This window comes from Ranitomeya variabilis, chromosome 8, assembly GCF_051348905.1.
Source record: "Ranitomeya variabilis isolate aRanVar5 chromosome 8, aRanVar5.hap1, whole genome shotgun sequence".
Taxonomy (NCBI): domain Eukaryota; kingdom Metazoa; phylum Chordata; class Amphibia; order Anura; family Dendrobatidae; genus Ranitomeya; species Ranitomeya variabilis.
The window spans coordinates 188,726,397-188,751,542 of record NC_135239.1 but is presented as its reverse complement, the minus strand read 5'-3'; the positions used below and the strand labels follow the sequence as shown (position 1 = coordinate 188,751,542).

The 25,146-nt window shown below is 42.9% G+C and overlaps 1 protein-coding gene across 4 annotated transcripts in view; it reads left to right on the top strand.

The window, feature by feature from the left end:
• TASOR (transcription activation suppressor) overlaps window positions 1–25,146 on the top strand; it is an 88,795-nt gene that overhangs the window by 50,748 nt on the left and 12,901 nt on the right. For 2 of the 4 annotated variants that reach the window (XM_077278519.1, XM_077278516.1), the window contains 6 exons: window positions 4,806–4,929; window positions 11,302–11,361; window positions 16,708–17,561; window positions 19,037–19,159; window positions 19,308–19,467; window positions 19,981–20,089. In XM_077278519.1, coding sequence (XP_077134634.1) covers window positions 4,806–4,929; window positions 11,302–11,361; window positions 16,708–17,561; window positions 19,037–19,159; window positions 19,308–19,467; window positions 19,981–20,089 — 1,430 coding nt within the window. The remainder of the gene's footprint in view (window positions 1–4,805; window positions 4,930–11,301; window positions 11,362–16,707; window positions 17,562–19,036; window positions 19,160–19,307; window positions 19,468–19,980; window positions 20,090–25,146) is intronic. The other 2 variants (XM_077278520.1, XM_077278518.1) reach the window with 1 other exon arrangement.

The following is a 25,146-nucleotide window of genomic DNA, read 5'->3' as shown; positions in this document are numbered from 1 at the left end:
CTTAGTAACCCGATGTTTACCCTTGTTACCCGGGGACTTCGGCATCGTTGAAGACAGTTTCAACGATGCCGAAGTCGTTCCCCTGATCGTTGGTTGCTGGAGAGAGCTGTCTGTGTGACAGCTCCCCAGCGACCACACAACGACTTACCAACGATCACGGCCAGGTCGTATCGCTGGTCGTGATCGTTGGTAAGTCGTTTAGTGTAACGGTACCTTAACACTGTCATCCCGCTTACAAATGGAGCATCCCTAAAGGACTCCAGTGATATTATCATAGAACCTTTTGCAAAGTCTGCCTTTGAAATGGCCGCTTCTACATTGTGCCCAGCCTTTGCCACTACTTGGGTGTTAAAGTCCATAGCTGCATGGGCTAAACAACTCTGTCAGGGCATTCTTGCTGGAGCTCGACAAGAGGAATTGGCCAAACTCGTGGACCAGATTTCTCATGCAGGGAAGTATATGGTATCTGCCTCCCTGGATGCCGCTTCATGCACGGCTCAGGCGTCCAGCAATATTGTGGCCATCCGATGGACTATTTGGCTTAAAGGGAACCTGTCACCCCCAAAATTGATGGTGAGGTAAGCTCACCGCCATCAGGGGCTTATCTACAGCATTCTGTAATGCTGTAGATAAGCCGCCGATGTTACATGAAAGAGAAGAAAAAGAGGTTATAATATACTCACCTGGGCGGTCCCGCTGCTGGTCCGCAGTCAAATGGGCGTCTCAGGTCCGCTCCGGCACCTCCTATCTTCATTCCATGACGGCCTCTTCTGGTCTCCGCGCCGCGGCTTCGGAGCAGGCGTACTTTGTCTGCCCTGTTGAGGGCAGAGCAAAGTACTGCAGTGCGCAGACGCCGGGCCTCTCTGACCTTACCGGTGCCTGCGCACTGCAGTGCTTTGCTCTGCCCTCAACAGGGCAGACAAAGTACGCCTGCGCCGGAGCAGCGGCGCGAAGACCAGAAGAGGACGTCATGGAATGAAGATGGGAGGTGCTATACCGGACCTGAGACGCCCATCGGAGCGGGACCGCCCCTGGGTGAGTAACGTCTTTTTCTTCTCTTTCAGGTAACATCGGCGGCTTATCTACAGCATTACAGAATGCTGTAGATAAGCCCCTGATGCTGGTGGGCTTAGCTCATCTTCAGTTTTGGGGGTGACAGGTTCGCTTTAAGGCTTGGCATGCGGACTTATCTTCAAAAAAGTCCCTTACCAACTGCCTTTCCAGGGTTCCTGTCTGGCTTCAAGTTGGACCCAATTATTAAGGAGGCCACTAGAGGGACAAGCTCTCTTCTCCCTCAGTCCAAACCATCAGTTTTGGTCCTTTTGGCCCTTTCGCCGTTTCTCTAAAATGAAGGATTTTTCCCGCCAACAGAGGCCACAGGCTCGCCAGGATGGAAAAGGGGCTTTTTTTTTAAACCAGAGGTCTCAAGCTGCATTCCTCAAGGGCCGCAAACAGGTGATGTTTTCAGGATTTCCTTGTATTGCACAGGTGATAATTTAATCACCTGCACAGATAATGATTCTAGCACCTAGTGCAATGCTTAGGAAATCTTGGAAACACTCACGGTTTTTGGCCCTCAAGGAATGCGGTTTGAGACCCCTGCTTTAAACCCACCCCCTCCTGGCGTCCCCTTAAAATGCGCAGTGTAGATCAGCCAGGCCTAGACCTGGCAGATCTTCTGCATGACTCATCTCAAGATCTCCTCGGTGGAGGACGCATGGATCAAGGAGGTGGTAGCCTCCAGATACAAAATAGATTTCAAGAGATGCTTCTCTGGTTCCAGGTTTCTTTGCGTCCATTGCCTCTCTTCTCAGTTCAGAGGTCAATGATCCCATCCCAGACCGGGAACATTTCACAGGTTTTATTCGAGCATATTTGTGGTTCCGAAAAAGGCACCACAAAAAAAGGCAGCACGGTTCGACCCATCCTGGATCTAAAGTTACCGAACAAGAGGAAAAGGATCTGACTGCGACATTTTAGGATGGAGTCCCTTCATTCAGTAATTGCTTCCATGGAGGCGCAGGAGTTCCTGTGCTTCATAAACATCCAGGACGCCTATCTTCATGTCCCCCTATCTTCTCAAGGCATCAGAGATTCCCGAGTTTTGTGATGCAGCAGGACCATTTTCAGTTTGTCGCCCTGCAGTTTGGGCTCGCAACCGTTCCCAGGGTTTTCACAAAAGTCATGGCAGCGTTAATGGCCATTCTGCGGATCAGAGGCCTAGTGCTCATCCCGTACCTTGACAACATCCTCATCAAGGCTCTGTCCTTTTCTCAGGCCCAGAAAAAGGTTGTCCATCGTTCTCGACACCCTGTCCCGTTTCGGATGGCTAGTCAACAGGGCAGAGTCTTGACTTGTTCCGACTCAGCGCCTCATTTTTCTCTGCATGCTGTTCAACACTCGCCAGTCAAGGATTTTACTTCCCAAAGAGAAAAGAGCAATCCTCCAGCAGGGGGTTCCTTCTCTGCAGGGCCCTCGGCTTCCAACTTTCCAGCCATGACGGTCCTGGTAAGGATGGTGGCAGCGTCTGAAGCAATACCTTTTGCGTGATTCCATTCAAGACCACTTCAGAAGGCCATCCTCTCAGTGGAATAAGTCTGTTCTCTCTGGATCGCCCAATTCCGCTCTCTTCCCGAGTCAAACTCTCTCAATGGGTGGCTGTATTCCCCTCTCATCTGCCACGGTCGGTCCTTTCTTCCGGGCAGGTGGTGATGACAAATGCCAGCCTTCTCGGCTGGGGAGCGTACTTTCCCTACCTTACTGTCCAGGGACGGTGGTCAGCAGAGGAATCCTCTTGTCGATCAACATCCTCAAGATAAGGGCCAATCTTCAGTCCCTCCATCACATCCCGCCTGTCTTTCTCTCCCTTCCACTTTGGCTTTTCTCCAGGCGGATCTTGACGCTGGTCTTGTGCTTAGTTCGCTAAAGAGCCAGGTGTGAGCTCTTTCGATTCTTTTCCAGAAAAATTTGTCCTCCTGTTCTCAGGCCAGAACTTTTCTTCAAGGGGTAGCGCATACAGCTCTCCTGTACTGGACACCCGTGGACCCCGGGGACCTCAATCTAGTCCTGGAGGCCCTTAGTTCTCCCTTTGAACCTCTCTGAGAGGTCTCTGTCCTTTCTGTCTTGGAAGGTGGCGTTTCCTGTGGTCATCACCTCCATTAGGTGTGTTTTGGAATTGGCGGCTCTTTCCTTTCGCCCTCCTTTCTTGGTTCTTCACCAGGACAAGGTGGTTTTGCGGCCTCTTCCTTTCTTCCTTCCTAAGGTGGTGTCCGCTTTTCACCTAAATGAGGATATTGTTCTCCCTTCCTTTTGTCCTGCTTCGACTCATCCTCTGGAGCGTTCACTGAACAGGTTAGACCTGGTCAGGGCGGTGCGGGTCTATCTGGCTAGGTCCGCCCCCTTTAGCAGGGAGGACACCCTCCAAGTTAAAGGGAATCTGTCACCCCCAAAATCGGGAGTGAGGTAAGCCCACCCGCATCAGGGGCTTATCTACAGCATTCTGTAATGCTGTAGATAAGCCCCCGATGTATCCTAAAAGATGAGAAAAAGACGTTAGATTATACTCACCCAGGGGCTGTCCCGCTGCAGGTCCGGGTCCAGCGCCTCCCATCTTCATCAGATGATGTCATCTTCTGTTCTTCACGCTGCGGCTCCTGCGCATGCGTACTTTGGCTGGCTCACAAGGATGATTCCTGTGTCAAGGAGGTAGTATCTGATGGTTACAAGATAGCATTCATGCCCTTGCCTCCATCTTCGAGAATGTACTCTTTGCCAGTTTCAGATTCCACTAAAGCATTACATTGTTTCCTTAGAACAAGCCAGTGGATCATCACATCAGTCTCCTTATTTGAGTCCGCAGAGACCTCCTTTAGTGGTTGACATCCCCTGTTCAGCTCTATGGCAGGTTTTTTCAGTGGAAGGTAATAATGACTGATGCCAGTATATCTGGCTGGAGAGCAGTGTTCAACCATGACACCACTCTCCCACTTGTCCTTCCTTTTTAGTGACCTCCCTCTTGGAGATTAGACAAGTGACTCAAAGACAATGGCCTACTTGACCCCTCAGGGTGACACCAGGAGCCTGTTAGCCATGAGGTAAACCACCACGTTTCTTCTTCTGGCAGAGCTTCACATCTTACTGCTTTCTGTTGTCCACATTCCTGCTATGGAAACTAGAATCTTGGTTTTTCTTGGTTAAGAATCCTGGATCCAGATGCCTCTCCCAGAGGTCTTTAGGGAACTCTGTATTTATTGGGGCACCTCCAATGTGAACCTCTTCTTTTTGTCCTGTCTCAATCACCAAGACTGTCCTAACCTTGGTACTGAGACCCGAGGGCCATTGCAAGGGGCACTCTGGTCGCTTTTTGGGCAGTCTTCTCCCTTACCCTTCTATCCCATGTATTCAAGCTGGTGAAGTCATTTTTTTGCAATCCTGTCTGGCCTCACTAGACTTGGCACTCTGACCTCCGGTTGTTCAGATGCTCCATTGCCCCTTCTTTACCATCCTAATTTTCTTTCACATTGTCCTTTTTCAGAACCTAGGAGGGGGGTGGGAGAGTTGCTCTCCTATTGCTGAGCACTAAACTGAAACTGAGCTGCTTAATGCCTAAGGACAGGGAATAGCCCACGTGGCAGAGCTAACATGTTTTTTTCCCGTTTAGTATCTAATCTTCCAGTGGCTTGTACTTGCGGTCTTTTGACCCGTCATGTATTAATCGAGAAAAGAACTTTAAGTACAGAAATCCTATTTTTCCTAATATACTGTAATACGTTTTTTCATTTATTTTGTTTTCAATTTATTTTTAGGGGCCATACTCGGGATATGCCAGTCCTTGTCCGAGCACACCAACAGAAGAACTTTACTCGCAACAGAATTCTGCTTCAGGCAATATAGATTCTGAAATGCACTGGAAACTGATTCCAATCACAGGTAGTTTATCTGCTTATTTTGAACTTTGGGTTTGCGTGTGTTTGGCGAATGGCTTTCTAGAGCATTCCCAGTAGGCTACATATATAACAAATTAAATCAAAGTTTGTTTCTTTTTTCTTTTCTTATAACTTACACAAACATTAAGGGCTCGTTCACACTTTGCGGATTCTTCTGCGGATTTTTCCGCTGCGGAATTGGAAAATCCGCAGTGCAAAACCGCTGCGGTTTTCACTGCGGATTTTCCTGCGGTTTCTTCTGCGGATTCCTCTGCGGGTTTTCAACAGCACTTTCGTATTGGTGCATGTGGAAAACCGCTGCGGAATCCGCAGAAAGAAGTGACATGCTCCTTCTTTTTTTCCGCAGCAATTCCACGCGTTTTTTACCGGGATTTTCCGCAATGTGGGCACAGCGGTTTTTGTTTTCCATAGGGTAACATTGTACTGTACCCTGCATGGAAAACTGCTGCGGATCCGCAGCGTCAAATCCGCTGCGGATCCGCAGCAAAAACCGCAAAGTGTGAACATAGCCTAAAGGGGATATCCAGGACTTTGTGAGAAACAAAAAATGTGCCTAAGCACTAACAGGCAGGTTACTGCTACCTATCTGCCTATTGTGCCGTTTGTCACTGGAGCAAAACATTCACCGACTATTCAGCTGCCCCTGCTAACGTCACGTCAATAGAGTGGCGGCTTTCCCTCCCTGCTCTGTCGACGGAGCGTGACGTCTAAGTTCATTCTGATTCACAGTCTGCTCCCCCAGTCAGGCAGCGGGCAATATGACCTACTGTTAAAATTCAGTTTTTACTTTTTTATTTTTTTTTTGTCTAAACTTTCCATGTCTTTATCTTTAGCCTTTTCCCACCTCATGATGTACTATGACATGAAGGTGCGGGAGTATGGGCAGCTGTATTATTTAGCCAGCATCTGACTAGCTGCTGTTAACCCTTTAAATACTGCTGTCAATCATTGGCACAAGCATGGTGGGAAGTCTGTTTTGGCACCCACCGTCTCCTATTGGAAGAGGAGGGGAAAAAAATGACAAAAGAAACGAAATGGTGTTATTTAAAAATATCTTCTAGTTTTTACTCTTTTTTTTGCAGGGCCCTATATTAGGCTGACACTTGCTCATCTGTAAAGATCACTACACGTGTCAGCAGTCATCTCATTATTATTATCCCAGACATCTGGAGGCAAATTACACAGAATCACGCTGCTGACAAAACATGATGCTGACTGCTCATATTCTCCTCTACACAGTGACGTCCGCTCGGACACAGGACATTCTTAAAACAATCTTCCCATTAGTCAATGAGCCATCTTCATGCTTCAGCTTTCTTTTCCTGTGGCTGCTGCAAGTCTCTAAATTGCCATTAAGGGCAGAGCAGCAGCTAAGGCAAGATGGCACCCTGAAGGTTGTACCTGTAGTAATGGGTTTAGTTACCTTTTCAGTTAGCCGCATTCTGGAAGCTTGCAATGTATGGGCTCTTAGACTTGAAGTTGTCCGCTACTTGGACAACTTGTCATTCCCCCCGCTTGGCCCCGTAAAAAAATAAAGTTTATACGCGTCTCCCGTGCTGGCACCATTCCCACGGTGTCGGCACTTATCTCTTGTACTGTTGTGACACGTGACTTCAGTGCACAAATATCGCCCGTGTCACTGTCCCCGTGTCCTGACGAATTGAGCATGAAGAGGAAGTGCAAGATCAGCTGCAGCCCGGACTTCCCCTTCATGTTCGATTTGTCTGAAGGCGGGGACAGTAATGCCAGCGTTGATTGGTCACCGGCGTCACGTGTCCCAACAGCGTCATGGGAGCGCAAGTGCCTGCACCGTGGGAACGGCCCCGGCACGGAAAGTGAGTATGATCTGATTTTATGGCTGCCAAACATTTTGATAAAGAAGAGGTTGTCCTAGTAGTGGACAACCCCTTTTAAGAAATTGCTTTTCTGATTGTATGTGAATAGGATTTGACAGCATGCATCTTGTTGCTATTGTAAAAGTATGGCTGAAAGATATAATATTTCAAATGTAAAATAATTTTTTCCATTCAATTGATATGTTATGGTAGTTTTCAAGGAACACACGTGAAACTATACTAACAAATTGCTCGTGTCTACTTATAAATTTGTAGACTTTTCTGTTCACAGTACCTTATTGTGGTATTCTCAATACAACTACTGTTGTACACCACAAATTGTTTAATAATGGTTCAAAATCTGTGACTGTAAAGTAGAAAGCTACAGATGTACAATGTAATTGCCATGTTTACGCTCTATACAACTCAATGGGTTGCACAGAACTGTAACAGCGATGTTCTTGATATCTAAAACCTTACACTATTTTCTATGCCCACGGTCCCCAACCTATAATTTTTGTGAACCACATTCAACTTGTTAAAGGGATTTCCTCATCTTGCTCTTCAGGAGCACACCCTGCCTCCCAGTTTCCTGCTTTCCAGGACACAGATTGTCACAAAACCTGTTAGATTTCCTAGTGCCAGCAAAGTGAATGAGAATCCTGAAGTCTCGTGCAAAAATTTGATTCTTTTTTTCCCTGCAGATTTGCAGCAGATTTAAATCCGCAGCATGTCAATTATTTCAGCACTAGATGGTGGCCCGATTCTAACGCATCGGGTATTCTAGAATATGTTTGTATGTATATAGCAGCCACATAGTAGATAGCACAGGCCATGTAGTATATAGGAGGCATGTAGTATATAGCAGACAAATACTATGTGGCCTGTGCTATATACTATGTGGCTGCTATATACATGCATACATACTCTAGAATACCCGATGCGTTAATACAGGCCACGCAGTACATAACACAGCCCACATACTATATAACAGCCCACGCAGTATATAGCAGCCACGCAGTATATAACACAGGGCATGTAGTATATAGCACAGCCCACGCAGTATAAAACACAGCCCACGCAGTATAAAACACAGCCACGCAGTATATAACACAGGGCATGTAGTATATAGCACAGCCCACGCAGTATAAAACACAGCCCACGCAGTATAAAACACAGCCCACGCAGTATAAAACACTGCCCACGCAGTATAAAACACTGCCCACGCAGTATAAAACACAGCCCATGTTTTATATAGCACAGCCCCCGCAGTATATCACACAGCCCACGTAGTATATAACACTGCCCATGTAGTATATAGCACAGCCCCCGCAGTATATCTCACTGCCCATGTAGTATATAGCTCACTCCCTGAGGAAGCAACGTGAAACGCGGCGTTGGAGTGCGGGATAGCGGCAATACCACGTGGGAAATGAATCCTGGTTAGTTTATAGAGATTGCAATATGCACTAGTCACTTTTCCATTGGGATTTATTATATATGACTTAGCGATGTGCACTTGAAAGATATATCTCCCCTTATTTATTGTAAACGAATTATATTACTTGGACTTATATGTGGAGTTATGAGCACTTTATTTATATTTATATTTATGGAAATGAAATTTGATATTTTTAGATTGGTTTCCCCATTATCGTAGATATATTTAATTGTATACTGTTATTATGAAAAATTCAGGTTACGGGTGGTATTCTGCTCCCTCTGGTTTTTAGAATTGTCATATATGTTTTTTAATTGTATTTCTTGTGTGTTGGTCTGGATTGGTGTTCCTAATGAAATTAAAATAAAATTGTTTATATTTTGAACATTTTTGAGTTTTGGATTATTTATTTTATTTTTTATATTTATGGAAATTTTTCAAGTGGTTCCCTTTTTTATCAATTTCAGTGTCTGCTTGAGATATGTATATATATATTCTTTATGAATAGTGATAGGTTCTATTTTGTGCTCCTATTCTTTCTTTTGGTTTAAAGTATATAGCACAGCCCCTGCAGTATATCACACAGCCCACGTAGTATATAGCACAGCCCCTGCAGTATATCACACAGCCCACGCAGTATATCACACTGCCCATTTAGTATATAGCACAGCCCACGCAGTATATCACACTGCCCATGTAGTATATAGCACAGCCCACGCAGTATATCACACTGCCCATGTAGTATATAGCACAGCCCACGCAGTATATCACTGCCCATGTAGTATATCGCACAGCCCCCGCAGTATATCGCACAGCCCCCGCAGTATATCGCACAGCCCCCGCAGTATATCGCACAGCCCCCGCAGTATATCGCACAGCCCCCGCAGTATATCGCACAGCCCCCGCAGTATTTAGCAGTGTGGGCACCATATCCCTGTTTAAAAAAAAAAATAAATAAATAAAATAAAAAGTAGTGATATACTCACCCACCGGGATCCACCGACGCTCTGGCGATGGCGCGCGGCTGCTGCCACCTTCCGTTCCCAGGATGCATTGCAAAATTACCCAGAAGACTTAGCGGTCTCGCGAGACCGCTAAGTTTTCTGGGTAATTTCGCAATACATCTCTGGGAACGGAAGTTGGCGGCATCCGCATGCGGCTCGGCGGACTACGGAGGGTGAGAATAGCAGGTTTTTTGTTTTTATTATTTTTAACATTACATTTTTTTACTATTGATGCTGCATAGGCAACATCAATAGTAAAAAGTTCGGGACACACAGGGTTAATAGCAGCAATAACTGAGTGTGTTACCCGCGGCATAACTCGGTCTGTTACCGCTGCCATTAACCCTGTGTGAGCACTGACTGGAGAGGACTCGGGAGTATGGAGCGGGCGCCGGGCACTGACTGTGGGGAGTAAGGAGCGGCCATTTTGCCACCAGACTGTGCCCGTTGCTGATAGGTCGCGGCAAAACGGCCACGACCAATCAACGACTTGGATTTCTATGACAGAGGCCGCGACCAATGAATATCTGTGACAGACAGACAGACACACGGAAGTGACCCTTAGATAATTATATAGTAGATTCTTTCTGCTGATTTCACCCATACTGAGTGGGGAAAAATCTGCAATAAAAACGCATGTAAAAAAGTCTTTACGCAGAGGTTTTCCTGCAAAAGATGCAGAAATTGTGCAAAAAAAAAATCTGCAAATACTTAACATGTGCACATACCCTTATAAGTGTTATTCTCTAAATGTCTGAGATGTGTATACCCCCTTACTGTGAACACTGTTGTCCAATAGCAAGCCACACATCGAGAGGTGTGGGAGGAGATCAAAAAGCTAAAAGAATTTTTTTTCCTTGATATATGTCACAATATGACACGTTGGCCCAGAAAACTCAATTCCAAACTATTAATTGTTTTTTTATGAAAGTTTTTTTCCAGGAGATATGTATTCATATGGAGCCATGACTTCTAGAGAATGAGTTTGCCTGGAATATTAGGATATATACAGCTCTAGCAAAAATTAAGAAGGCCACTGCAAAATGTTCAGTTTGTCTGATTTTTCTCTTCATAGGTATATTTTTGAGTAAAATGTAAATTGTTATTTTATTCTATAAACTACTGACATGTCTCCAAATTTCCAAGCAATAAATTTAGGTTTTTTTTCTGACAAAGAAAAATGGTCAAGTTTAAAAAATAAATAAATAAATTAAAAAAAAATAACCAGTGCTTTCAGACGTCAAATAATGCAAAGAAAAAAAGTGCATAATCATTTAGAAACAACAATACTAATGTTTTAACTCAGGAAGAGCTCAGAAATCAATACTTTGTGGAATAACCATGATTTTGAATCACAGCTTTCATGCGTCTTGGCATGCTTTCCACCAGTCTTCCACACTGCTCCTTGCGCAAAAATGTAAGCAGTTCTTCTTTGTTTGATGACTTGTGACTATCCATCATCCTCTTGATTACATTCCAGAGGTGTTCAATGGGGTTCAGGTCTGGAGATTGGGCTGCCCATAACAGGGTTTTGATGTGATGGTCTCTTAATTTTTGCCAGAGCTTTATGATGTAACTTCTTTGTGGTTTGTGTTTTTCTTGTGCGGTCACTTTTTAGCTGCATGTATATGTTAATAATATCCAACACTTCTAGTAATTTGGACATTTCCTTTCCCTATCTTCTCACTACTTTGTTTATACAAGTCTGAGTTCTGAATCTGGGCTTCTAATACTTGGACCCAAAAAATATTTTTTGGGGGAGTTTGAATTTTCTATGCAGATCTGCTTGTTTTCTGATTGCTCCTTCAGGGAAAAACCAGTTCAAGTAAATCAAATCTTAGCACTTTGCTATTTCTGCTATTGTAGAAAATATTAGGAGGTTGCTGTTGTATAATACATCAAAGTTTTTGTGTGTACCTGTATTATTTAGCATCGCCATCAACCATTCTACCACCCCATCAACCGATTATAAATTGTCGTAGTTGGGTTGCCAAACTCCTGTTTATAACCTATTGGATTCTATAGACTAGACCCTAGATAAGAATCCATGATTTCTAACTACTGGTTTCCCCCAGGAGAGGAAGGAAGAATACCTGAGGATCATATTGGAAATCTTAGAGATGAAAAACAACAAGGTGAGGAGAGGAATGTGTGTGCCGTTCAAATTAAAGTTATGTATTAAGCCTTGTTGTAAATGTAGCTTATGTGGAAGCCCTTTTTGTACTTGGCTCTTCCATACTACTTGAGGTACAGCTGTCTGGTATTGCAGAATTTGTACTAAAGAAACAAAATATTTTAATTATGTAACCATTTCGGAGGTTGCTCTAGTATTAACATACCGCTGTGTGGTTGAATAATTGTTGCTCGTTAGCTTTTGAGGTCAGGGGGTTACAGTACAGAGAAAGCATTGATGCATTTTAGATTTCAGGATGTTCGAATAAAATGGGTGGGGTGGAAATTAGGTCGGTATGTAAGAGTTGATTAAGTGATGACTTTAAACATATGTTTGAGTATTGACAGGAGAGCATGGGCTTTGATTGCTAAGACTGCTTTGTAGGAGACCATCTTGCTGTCTCATGGCTGCATGTATGAAAGGAGTGGCCACACTTGCAGTCGTTTCTAAATCTTTTGGTCAGACGGTCACCATCCTCACTGAAAAAGAAAAAAAAAACCTTAATCTTTATCACTAAAAATCATTTCATCTGCATGAACATTACACATTTTTATTTTTGTGTGTGTAACTTTACTCATTACTTACAGCGAAGGTAAAATGGTTTACTTTTAATTAAAGTAAAAATGTCAGCATCTACTGCAGGGCATACATTGGAGATACAGAATTTGAGCTGCTGTACCCCCCAACAGGTGATGTTTCAGGATGTCTTATTACATTGACAGGAATTGTCACACTGTTGTACAAATTTTCAAAAGTTGTCATGAGCCATTTCTTAATGATCTTGACCTCCTGAATTCAAATCTGACAATGAAAACTTTTAGTTGGCTCTTGTTTGTGATGTCAAATAATGGATTTTTACTTCTACTTCTTCATATAATTAATGCATAAAAGCTTCAGTACTTTGAAGCATTAATATTTTTGCAAATATAAAGATAGTGAATATTTTAAGCCTTTTTTTTATATTTATTTAGAAGAAACTTAGGAAAAATTCAAATAACTAAAACATGTCTAAAGAGTATTGCATATTATAAACCGTTACAGAAATTGCACTCGTCTCTTGTACTCCTGCATCGGAACAGCTCTTAAATTTGTGCAGCAGTAATCTGCAAGCATCGTTGGATTCCATTTTCCTTGATATCTTTTCTCCATAGCCACAATATCTTGGTGAAATCTCTCACCATGCTCGTCGCTCACTGCTCCACAGTTTAATGGGAAAAAAGTCTAGGTGTGTATGTAAGAAATGAATCCGTCAAGACCATTATGTTTTGATGAGATTTTTTCACCAACTCTTCATAGTTATCTGCTCTTGAGTTTACCAAAAAATAGGTTACCACTTATGCAAATGCTACCCATGCAGCTTTTTCCTTGCCCTGCAACAAACTCACTCCTCAACTTGAAGAAGCTTACGGATCTGAGGCCCAATAAAGACTCCTTCCCTTTTATATTTGCTTCACTCAAGAGTGAAACTTTATCAATAAGATAATTGAATGCGTTTGCCCAACTTGATAGGCAATGGTGATAACAAAAATTTTTATATAGTTAAACAAGTGCTGCATGCAGGGCATTTTTACTCCCTGGTTGAAGTGAATGTCGGAGAGGCCAGTCTTTTATTGTAGTGATATTCTCTTGAATGACTATCCCACTCACACAGAAAGCAGCAGTAGTTTGTGTATCCACCCTGGAGACCAAGAAAGAGTTCAACCACAGAGGGGCCACAAATGTTGGTCATGGATCACGTACCTCAACAGCGGTTTTACGTGGTCATAGGCTTCTTTCATGTGGACTGCATAACCCACTGGAATTGAAGGTCGTGCATTGCCATTATACAGCAAGATGGCTTTTAGGCTTCTTTTGGACAAATCCGTGAAGAGTTTGCATGCTACAAGATTGCCTTCCATGAAGAAGCATTGGACAAGATCTTTCACCACTGCTTAACAAAGAAACCTGAACATTGCCCACAAGGAGATTCCACTGCTGTAGCCTGGAACCTAAGAGCTCAGACTTGCTCTTGGGCAGATCCATATATCTAACGAGATCGTTCAGTCCACTTTGTGTTAGAAGGTGTGATTCAGCTGAGGTTGCTGACAAAGTCTGGGTCTTTAGAGGAAGATGCTTCATGACACCTAGCGCCCTCTTGTTCCTCATTTGAATCGACTGAAAATGTTTCTGGTGCTTTTGGAACAGCAGTTCTTCTGTATGTGGTACTGGGTGTATTGCAGATGGAATGTTTTGATACTATAAAGTCAACTTCTTCCTTAAGACTCGTTTCCTACTTGGGGGCACCACACAGAAATAGCAATTGGTAGTGTGGTCGGTTGGCTCTCTCCAGATCATTGGGACTGGAAAAGACATAGATTGCCTCTTCCCATGGAATCACTGGGTAAGATGTGATGCACGTCTATTGCAGCATATGTGTGGAGCCCAACTCAAGTACTGATCTCCTATTCTGCAGCCAAAATACAGGTTGTAGGCTTTCCTTATCGTGGTAGTAAAGTTTCGCCTTTGTGACTCAAGTAACTTCTCCACATATGGTCCAAAAAACAGTTTCCCATGTTAATACAAGAATGAGGCATATCTGAAAAAAAACATAGAAACATGTCAATATGCTAAAAAACTAAGCTTAGAAATCCTAAAACTGAAACCTTTTATACAGAGAGCATTTATAAAATTAGGTGATGCAACTGTATTTAGGATTATATCTGACTGAGTTGGCGTGTTGATTGGTCACCCTAAGATAGAATACTTAAGGCACAATAGACTAATTAAATTAAGTTATAGACTAGCTGTTAACAATGCACTAATGATGAAATAGCTGCAATTTTTCTATAAGCCTACATAAAAGGTATTGTAAGTAATTACAGCCTCCTCTGAATCTTTAAAATTAGAGTTCGTGGGTGCCTTCCTGTGCCCTTTTTTTTTTTTTTTACCAGAAGTTGGTTGCCAAGTGGTCCGCTCCTGTCAATTTTCAGGTCTCACTGTTCCCCAGAACCACCACGTTGCTTCTACCCCGATGCCTTGTCCATTAATGAACCTCCAAATAACATTTGACCCCCCCTCTTCAAAGTGACCTTTCTAGCTGCATTTTCCACTCTGCATTTGCTGCTTCTTAAGTCTACGAGATCTGTATGGTGTGCTATAGAAAATTACATGAGATCCAATCTTCTGGAGCCACTCGGAAGAAAGTTCTGGACTTCTCATGTCTCACAGCTTGCAGACAGGGCAGCAGCTAATTATGTTGCACACTCGTTGCTCCATTTAGCTTGGTTCACGGGTGGCCAATCCAGCATAAAGAATTAACTTAACTGGCCTTCCCATCATAGGAGGTAGGCTTTTCTGCATCTGGATGAAATAGAAGCAATGGGATGAAACTGGGAGGAGCCACAGACTAGATATTAGAAAAAATTTTTTGACAGGGTGATCAATGAGTGGAACAGGCTGCCACGAGAGGTGGTGAGTTCTCCTTCCATGGATGTTTTCAAACAGAGGCTGGACAGACATCTGTCTGGGATGATTTAGTGAATCCTGCTTTGACAGCGCTCTTCTCCAGCTACCTCGGTCGCTTACCATTCTGCGCTGGCACACACTGGACATTCCTGAGCATCCAGGCAACCTAAAAACCATTGGATCTGCAAACGGCAGGACATTGATAAATTACGACTATAGCTGTAAAATTGTTCTGATGAAGGTCCGGATGTGGACCGAAAACGTTCAACCTTTTTGCTTTATGGATGCACAATAAACAATGTCTTTTCAAGCCACAATACCATTTGAGTGCCAAGTTCTTTTCTATTTTTGGACTTTCGGGCTGGACGCCCTGCTTGAGCACCTCCCATCCTATTTTGCATGAGTGGCATGTTTTCACTACCCCACCTATAAACTGAGTTATCTTGTCCTCATTTAAATATTTGCAATGGAGTTCACTATTGGTCACTTGGTATATCCACTCCAATTGGTCTATTCATATATATAACTATGATAACATGTTTTCTGTGCATTATTCTATGGCTAAAGGGCTGTTGTCAGAAACGCGTCAGATTTTAACATGTCACCTGAATTGGTTCGTGTTTTTATGGATTTCTAATAAAGACTAGACCATTTTAGTTAACCCCGTTTGGATGTGCCGCATTTCTACTTTTCTAAACCAAGTATTAAAAACAATTCTCATGGAGAGGTAAATAATTTTGAGACTGCAGTAGTTGAGAAGTAGCATTTTGTCATGGATTTGGATAAATTACTAGTTAGATTACCTGTGTTGAGCTATTTAAATTGTTCTTGCTTGATTAATTTATTGAAAAAAGTTTGTACATTTTGCTAATAAACCTTACAGGGGTTTTCCAGATCTGTGATGAAAGTCTGTAGTCACTCAGTGTGACTGCAGATCTCTGAATCCTTACTTCGTGTGCACTGTTTGAGGTAAGGATTCTCCAGTGCTGACGGTGAGATTGGTGGTTACATAGCTGCAAATAAGCAGTTTGCATACGTGTGCTTGGTCTCTCTCAATTCACTTGTATTAAGTGAGGCCGCGTACCTTTAGTTGGAATGTGGCTGAAAGTATACAAATCACATACTTGTGCTCACATGACCGACTGCTCTCGCCCCCGACACTGGAGAATCCTGTCGTGCCATGATTGAGCTGTGAGGATTCACAAGTCTGCAGTCACACAGTGACTACAGACTTTAAGAGTTGTCCAGGCTTGGGGTACAAGACTGTGACTGCAAATTTGTGTTCCTCACAGCGCACACTTGACGTGCTGTCAGGATTCTTCCGTTTTGGCATTGGGAGCAGGCGGGCGCATGATGGCAAATATGCGATTTGCACACATGCGGCTGCATGCATACTAGACGTACACCGCCTCACTCAATACAAATATTGAGTGAGGCCAGTCTAGTCAGAATTTGGCCAGAAGTATGCAAATCATATACTTGCAGTCAAATGACTGTCTGCTCCTGGTGCTGGAGAATCCTGACTTTGTGCGCTGTGAGGATTCATAAGTCAAACACTTGTACCCCAAGCCTGGACAACCCCATTAATTTGCAATACGGATTGAATACCCTTGATTTCCACTGTATATTAAAGAATTCCCACAATTTGAATGATCAGTTTGTATGAATTGTGGAAATGGTGAGTAAAGGGAAAGTTCAGTGTTGAATTTGTTTCCACTTTGGCACTAGAAAATGATTTTCACCTTTTGTACTTGGGTGGATATAATAATTGTAGGTTTATCTTGCTGATAAAAGGTTATGATCATGCTTTTTGTGTATTTATAGATCATGTAATTGTATCCTCCCATCATTTCTCCATTTTTAGGGTTAAGGCTCATTGAAGATCAGTCTGTGTATTCTTCACCACAAGGAGATGCTCCTCCAAATGATCCGAGAATTAACCACACAAGACGATGCAAAGGCTCTGGATATTCCCCACTTGAAGTGTATAGGAAAGGAAGAAGGCATTCTTCCAGAAGCGATAAAGGGCCTTACCGAGATTTCAGAAAGAAAGGACATTTTAAGAGCAAACACTGTCATGATGGATTGATTGAACAAACTGTGGTGGAGGTGTACAGCAAGTTTTCAGAACAGCTTCAGGAGGTTTTAAGAGCAAAAGATATTTCGTTTAATGCAATCTCAACTCCTTTACTGTCTTCAGAGGACAGAGTGGTCAAACTTTCAGAATGGATTTCAGCCCAAGCCTCTGATATATCTGTGCAGCAGTATGTTGAGGACCTACGTGTGAAGCTGGATATTATTGTAAATTCACGTGCAAGACCTACAGATGAATTTTATGAAAGTAAAGAAAATATAGGTGCTTTAGAGCGTGAACCGGAAGGATGCGGTACAGCTGAGTATACACCTAAAATGGACATTTCTCTGACATTAAAGCCTGGGTTGGATCATAATGGTTGCACAGAGGAGGCTTCTTCCGACAAGGAGCTGGATACTCCACCACTTGCAAGTCCTGCTCCTCATATAGATACAGCACCTTCTACTTCACAGGATGGCACACTTAAAAATGTGGAGATTAATGATTTTTTAAAAATTCAATTAAATAGGGAAGTATTCATGAATTTAACGAAGATTTTCGCTCCTGAAAACAAAATCTTAAACATGGTAAAATTTTACATTCATGCAGAACTGGAAGAAAACACATTATGTGCTGAAATCAAGGTAAGATGTTTCTGAAATAGACCTGTTACATTTACAATTCTCCAAACGACATGAGATGTCCATATGCATATTAATACTTGTATACATGTGGACTTTTTTTTTTTTCTAACTGAAATTTTAATGTTTTGGGATCAGCGTTCACATGGCAAATCGAGTTCTGATATCTGACCTGAACTTTTATTCCAAAGTTCGGTACAGGTACCAGAACGGGGACCCGAATGTTTGAGCTGGAAAATTCTTGTGTTCGACGTTTAACACCGAGTATGAACTGTCCTGTACAAACTCTGATCTTTTAAGTTTGTGTTCGCTCATCTCTATTATTGTTTTTAAAGTCACTGATCAATGATTGTTCATTATCGCATGTTAAATCACATCTCTTGCTAGACAAAAATCATTTTAGGGTATTTAGAAGATGACATGTTAAAGAATGGGCTGGCACTGCACAGACTAATTTTCTGGCAACTTTCTATGACCAGGTTAATGCAATGATTAATACAATAAAACCTACTTTTTCATAGTTATTACATGTTAAATAGTGATGAGTGAATATACTCTTTACTCGAGATTTCCCGAGCTCGGAGATTTCGTTTTCTTCGCCTCGTCTGAATGATTTACAGCTATTAGTCAGGCTAAGTACATGTGGGGGTTGCCTGGTTGCTAGAGAATCCCCACATGTAATCAAGCTGGCTAGTAGCTGTAAATCATCCAGCTGTGGAGAAAAAAAACTAAATCTCCGAGCACTAAAAAATACTCAGAGGACACCCGAGCATGCTCGGGAAATCTCGAGTAACGAGTATATTCGCTCATAATGTTAAAGAATGGTACAAATTAACCCTGTTAGGATGACCATACTGCCGCTCAGCTTCTTCCTTGAGGTGGGACCGAACAAGTCCGAGCTTACTTTTTCTTCTGCACCTCAAATATTTCCGTCCCCCAAGACCATGTGTGCACACGGAGCTGACATTTGTGCTTAGGGCGCAGTCAGATCGCTGTATAACACTGATAGCCATGGCATCGCACTGCTCGGACTGGCCCATCGGCTCTCATACCTGGATGTGACCACTGCATAGAAATACATGCTGTCACACTCTGGTCAGAAGAGCCACCGCCAATCCGAGCATCGCGATGCAATAATCCTGTGTTCTACGGCTGTGTGACTGTGTCCTTATACATCTAATTCAACATCTTGTCTCTGCCGCACGTTAATGTTGGGACAACAGCGACTGCAAGGGACTTGTCTGTTCAGCCTTTGTGCTCTCAGAATCTACGAACAGAAATGGAAGGCCGCCTTCAGTCATGTGGTGCTGTGTCGAAACAGAACAGCAAGAAACTAGAGAAATTCCTCTGCCAGTGGATCATTGACAGGCGTTTTTATGCTACTTTATTTATACCCTCAGAGAGGTTTTGGATTGTTCTTTTGAGTCTGGTCTTTTCGCAATAAGTAACATTGTCTCATTTTATCTTTTTATATTAAGGATTACCTGACAAAACTTGGTAATATACACTGTCACCCAGACCAGTATGTGCACGAAAGCTCAGCGTTTAATAAACTCTTAATCATTATCCACAATGAAGATATTGAGAAAAATATTCATACGGTGAGTTATAGTCATCATCTTTGCTCATGTTGACAATCTGTTACGTTTTTAACCCCTATGGTTTTCCAGATTTTACCTTTTTATCTTTATATGTTAATTTCAGTGGTGAATTAATTCCTAGTTTTCTTTTGATTCCTCACTTTAATAGATACCGTCCTTGACAGAATTGAAGAAGAGATCATGCGTCAGTTTTGCCGGTGTTGACAGTTTAGATGATTTGAAGAACCGCACATATAATGAACTTTTTGTGTCTGGAGGATTTATTGTTCCTGATGACTCTGCGCTAAATCCAGATTCTGTCCCAGCTGGTAAGATCTCTTGCTCAATGGTCTCTTGTAGGCAGCGGGTTCTTCTCTTGGGTCACAGTTTTCTTCATTTTGGACTTGTCAAATGTGCCGATTTCTCTTAACCCTAATTATTTTAACCCTGATTAAATTTAACAGTGCATATCTTATTTCTGTATCCAAAACCTCAGACTGGTAATGGAGCTTTTGAGATTACGTGTTGTGATAAACAAACTTTCATGTTCTGACAGTAAGGGGTGATGGATTTTGTTGACTTAATTCCATTAATACTAGTGGAGGGGTTGTACAGTATTGATATCATATCCACGGGATAAGTTTGTCACAAATCAATTATTTGCACCGGTTTATGCTGATAGGCCATCAATACCTTCTATTCAGACAAAATCTTTAAATAGGTTACTGTAATGTGATAATTACAGGACATGCCATCTGTGGGTTTAATTTTCTTGTTAACCATCACTGTCTTATAGTTGCACTCCTTTAATTTGTATACTGATGCTTTGTATTGTTTTGTAGGTGCACTAGAAAAATTCCTCCTCTTTCTTGAACAAATAAACAGTCCCGAACAAAAATGGCAACTGAAAATCCATTGCAAATTTCAGAAAAAACTGAAGGAGCTTGGAAGGTGAGGGATTGTGTTGCTGCAAGCTTGGGTCACCCTCATCGTGTCACAGATGGTATCCTAGGCAAGAGTGGAAAGTTGCATTTATTATACTGAGAACAAAGACAACACTTTCTTTTGTTAGATATTCTACAATAATTTTTTAGAGTTTATGTTCGTTATATAAATAGGTCTGTGTGACAGGTCAATGGGTCACTGAGTAAAGAGGTTGCCCCAACTAGAAAACACAGTGCACCATTATCAACCCTGACTTTGGCTACATAAAGACTAGGTGATCAGCTGATGGCTATGGAAAATGGTCTGCAGACTTTGGTTGGGTGAATGTAATAGATAGTTCTTCCATGTATGGTTCGTGTCTTTATGCCATAATGGGGCACCCAGAACAAATATTATTATTATTTATTATTATAGCGCCATTTATTCCATGGCGCTTTATATGTGAGGAGGGGTATACATAATAAAAACAGGTACAATAATCTTGAACAATACAAGTCACAACTGGTACAGGAGGAGAGAGGACCCTGCCGCCAGGGGTTACAATCTACAAGGGATGGGAGAGAATACAGTAGGTGAGGGCAGAGCTGGTCGTGCTGTGGTTTGGTAGATCAGTGGTTACTGCAGTTTGTAGGCTTGCCGGAAGAGGTGGGTCTTCAGGTTCTTTTTGAAGGTTTTGATGGTAGGTGAGAGTCTGATATGTTGTGGTAGAGTTCCAGAGTAGGGGTGATACGCGAGAGAAATCTTGTATGCGATTGTGGGAAGAGGAGATAAGAGGGGAGTAGAGAAGGAGATCTTGTGAGGATCGGAGGTTGCGTGCAGGAAAGTACCTGGGGGGACAAGGTCACAGATGTATGGAGGAGACAGGTTGTGGATGGCTTTGTATGTCATGGTTAGGTTATTGTACTGGAGTCTCTGGGTAATGTTGAGTCAGTGAAGGGATTGACAGGGGAGAGGCCAGGGAATAGCGGGGGGACAGGTGGATTAGTCGGGCAGCTGAGTTTAGAAAAGATTGGAGGGGTGCGAGAGTGTTAGAGGGGAGGCCACAGAGCAGGAGGTTACAGTAGTCGAGGCAGGAGATGATGAGGGCATGGACTAGGGGTTTTGCAGATTCTTGGTTTAGGAATGTACGGATCCATGAAATATTTTTGAGTTGAAGGCGGCAGGAAGTGTTAAGGGCTTGGATATGTGGTTTGAAGGAGAGATCAGTGTCAAGGATTACCCCGAGACAGCGAGCTTGTGGGACTGGGGAGTGTGGGCAGCCGTTTACTGTAATGGGTAGGTTCGTTGGGGGGGTCGCGTGAGATGGGGGAAAGACAATGAATTTTGTTTTGTCCATGTTAAGTTTTAGAAATCTAGCGGAGAAGAAGGATGATATAGCGGATAGACGTTGAGGGATTCTGGTTAGTAGGGAGGTGATATCTGGTCCAGAGATGTAGATCTGTGTGTCATCAGCATAGAGATGATACTGAAAACCGTGAGATTCTATGAGCTGTCCCAGGCCAAAGGTGTAAATGGAGAAGAGCAGGGGCCCAAGGACTGAACCTTGCGGGACTCTGACAGATAGGGGGCAAGATGAGGAGGTGGTGTGTGAGTGGGAGACGCTGAATGTCCGGTCTGTTAGGTATGACGAGAACCAGGATAGGGCCAAGTCTGTGATGCCAAGGGATGAGAGGGTCTGTAGTAATAGGGAATGGTCCACTGTGTCAAAGGCAGAGGACAGGTCCAGGAGGAGGAGGAGGATAGAGTAGTGTCGCTTGCTCTTGGTGGTTAATAGGTCATTGGTGACCTTAGTTAGGGCAGTTTCAGTGGAATGGTGTGACCGGAAGCCTGATTATAAGCGGTCGAAAAGGGAGCAAGAAGAGAGATGGGAGGACAGTTCAAGATGGACGTATTGTTCCAGTAGTTTTGAGGCATAGGGGAGGAGTGATATAGGGCGATAGCTAGATACGGAGGATGGGTCAAGAGAGGGCTTTTTGAGGATAGGTGTGATTGAGGCATGTTTAAAGCTTAAGGGGAAAAACCAGTTGTTAGTGATAGATTGAAGAGATGGGTTAGAGTTGGGATGATATAATCCGTTCCCCACTCTTTATGATAATCCTTCCCGTGTATGGAAGTACCAAGACAGGGTGATGGAAAACTGAGAATCTGGTAATCCCTTATCCATAAAAACTATCCGGTTTTATTCAAATTACATTAAAATTCACATGGTGCCCATGTGTATAATCTAGCTGAAATTTCTTTGACTTTCTCAGTAAGTACTTACACTGTCAAAAACATGTTGGCTACATTATATACTCAGGCTCCTCCATGTTTCAAACTGCATCTTCTTTACTGAGTAAGACATCAGTAAGGACTGATGCACTCTGAAACATGTTGGCGAGAGTATATACACACAGCTCCGTTTTTGGATTTTAATATGGTTTTTAATAAAGCTTGAGGTTTTATGAAGTGCTCCCTGCTTGTTGGACTATCTTTTTCTATGATGAAGTACCTGGTCTATTGCTATGTTATAACTTCTTTTTCTACTAGAGAAGAAATAACAGTGTTGAAGTGTACAGATTTTCATCTAGCTGTATGTTTGCTTGTGATCATTAGAGATTGGTGCCTTGCATTAGTCACCTCCTTAGTTTGAGAAGAGTATAACTGTAATAACAAGTTTTTGCGGATTTTATTTTGAAACCGTTATGATACTTGTAGTTAATTAATGAAGAGAAAACCTTCTGAGTAAGGTGGTAGCTAGTGATGAGCGAGTATACTCGCTCGGGTTTTCCCGAGTACGCTCGGGTGGTGTCCGAGTATTTGACTGCTCAGAGATTTAGTTTTCCTTGCTGCAGCTAAATGATTTACGGCTATAAGCCAGGCTGAGTATATGTAGGGGTTGCTTGGGAATCCCAACATGTAATCAAGCAGGCTACTAGCTGCAAATCATGCAGCTGCGGCAAGGAAAACTAAATCTTCGAGCAGTCACAAATACTCAGACAACTCGAGCGTGCTCTGGAAAACCCGAGCAACGAGTACACTCGCTCATCACTAGTGGTAACTTTGCTGTCTGCATGACAGATATTCTGGATCACAGGGAAGGAATCATGGAGATGTGAATGAGAAGAGTGGTTTAAAGTAGTCAGCACAAAATGACTGTTTAACCCAGGTGCATCACCTTGTAGGGGCCAAAGGCCTTATACAAGTAAAAACCCTTTTGTATCCAAATTCATTGCTGGGTGTACTGAAAATTGTGCTTCCTCATTTATAGCAGTGGAGGCACACAGGACCATTGTTTTATACGCTCATGAGGTGCGCGTGGTTCATGGACTCGCTGTACCACAGACTGGGACTACCCTGGAGGGGCATGGCTAAGCAGATACCTTGGTGTTCTCTGGAGCCTCTAGTGGTTAGTTCAGGCTTGTGCGGCAGGTAGCTGCCAAGTGCCACTCCAGGGCAACGTCTGGCTCTATCAGCTGACCAAGGGTCTAAGCCGTTAATCCAGAATCCTGGGCAGGACAGAACACCCACTAAAACAATTTCACTGTGTGCAGGCAGGACGCTTGCTCGATCTTTTTCACAGCTTACGGACACGGCCCCCATTGAAAATCAAAAACAACGGAAGCTTGTTTTTGCGGTGCACCGTGACTTCAGGTTTTGCGGAACACCTTTTTTTTTCCAATACTTCTTCCATAGTTTGGTGTCTATGAACTCGTAATGACCTGGAGAATCATAATGGCAGGTCAGTTTTAGCATTGTGAACCTAGTAAAAAAGCCAAACAAAAAAACAAATGTGGGATTGAATTTATTTTTTTGCAATTTCAATGCACTTGGAATTTTTTCCCCGTTTTCTAGTACACGACATGGTAAAATCCATGGTGTCGTTTAAAAGTACAACTCGTACCACAAAAAAACAAGCCCTCATACGGCCATGTTGACGAAAAAATTAGCTCTGGGAAGAAGGGGAGCAAAAAACGAAAGCGCGAAACCGAAAAAAGCTTTGGGGGTTAAGGGGTTAAAGGAAACCCTTCAGCAGGATTGTGCACATTAACCTACACACAGTGTCAGGTTGGTGCCATTATACTGATTAAAGGGATTGATGAAATCCATTTTGTGGTTGTTGTTTAATCTTTATTTTCAGTTTTTAGCTAGATATGCTCGTGCTGCAGGGCGGGCCTGAGTCTTCATGTGGTGCTCTGATTCGGTATTCATAATGCAGACTGCTGACAGGTTGCTGATCCCTCACTGACCTGCTCCCTAGTTTGCATAATATCTGTACATACTTAAAGAAAAAACCTTCTGCAGGCAGGTACCAGCCGTGACACCTGCTCTGCTAGAAAAAAAAGTCAATTCGTAAATGGCGCCCGCCGCGCCTGTGCTGTAGCAGCTATTGGTGTATATAGCTGCTACTGCGCATGCGCCGGCGGTGCCATCTTACTGGAGAAGAAAGAAAAAAATCCTCCATGATGGCACAGCCTGCGCAGTAGCGGCTATCAGTGTTTGTTACACCCTTGGTGTGGCCAAGAAATCCAGTGTATTTTGCCAACTACTTGATTTCCATCTATCGCCACCCTTCTCTGTGTATTGATTGACAGCTTTGTGTACATGAGAGGATGGGCAGTGATAGATGGAAAAGTAGTAGGTGGAAAGGTGCAATGCTTGACCATTCTAGCAAACAATTACAATTTGTGCAGCTGTATTTAGCTTAACCCCTTTACCCCCAAGGGTGGTTTGCACGTTTATGACCGGGCCAATTTTTACAATTCTGACCAGTGTCCCTTTATGAGGTCATAACTCTGGAACGGTTCAACGGATCCTGGTGATTCTGACACTGTTTTCTCGTGACATATTGTACTTCATGATAGTGGTAAAATTTCTTTGATATTACCTGCGTTTATTTGTGAAAAAAACGGAAATTTGGCGAAAATTTATTTTCCAACTTTGAATTTTTATGCAATTAAATCACAGTGATATGTCACACAAAATACTTAATAAGTAACATTTCCCACATGTCTACTTTACATCAGCACAATTTTGGAACCAAAATTTTTTTTTGTTAGGGAGTTAAGGGTTAAAAGTTGACC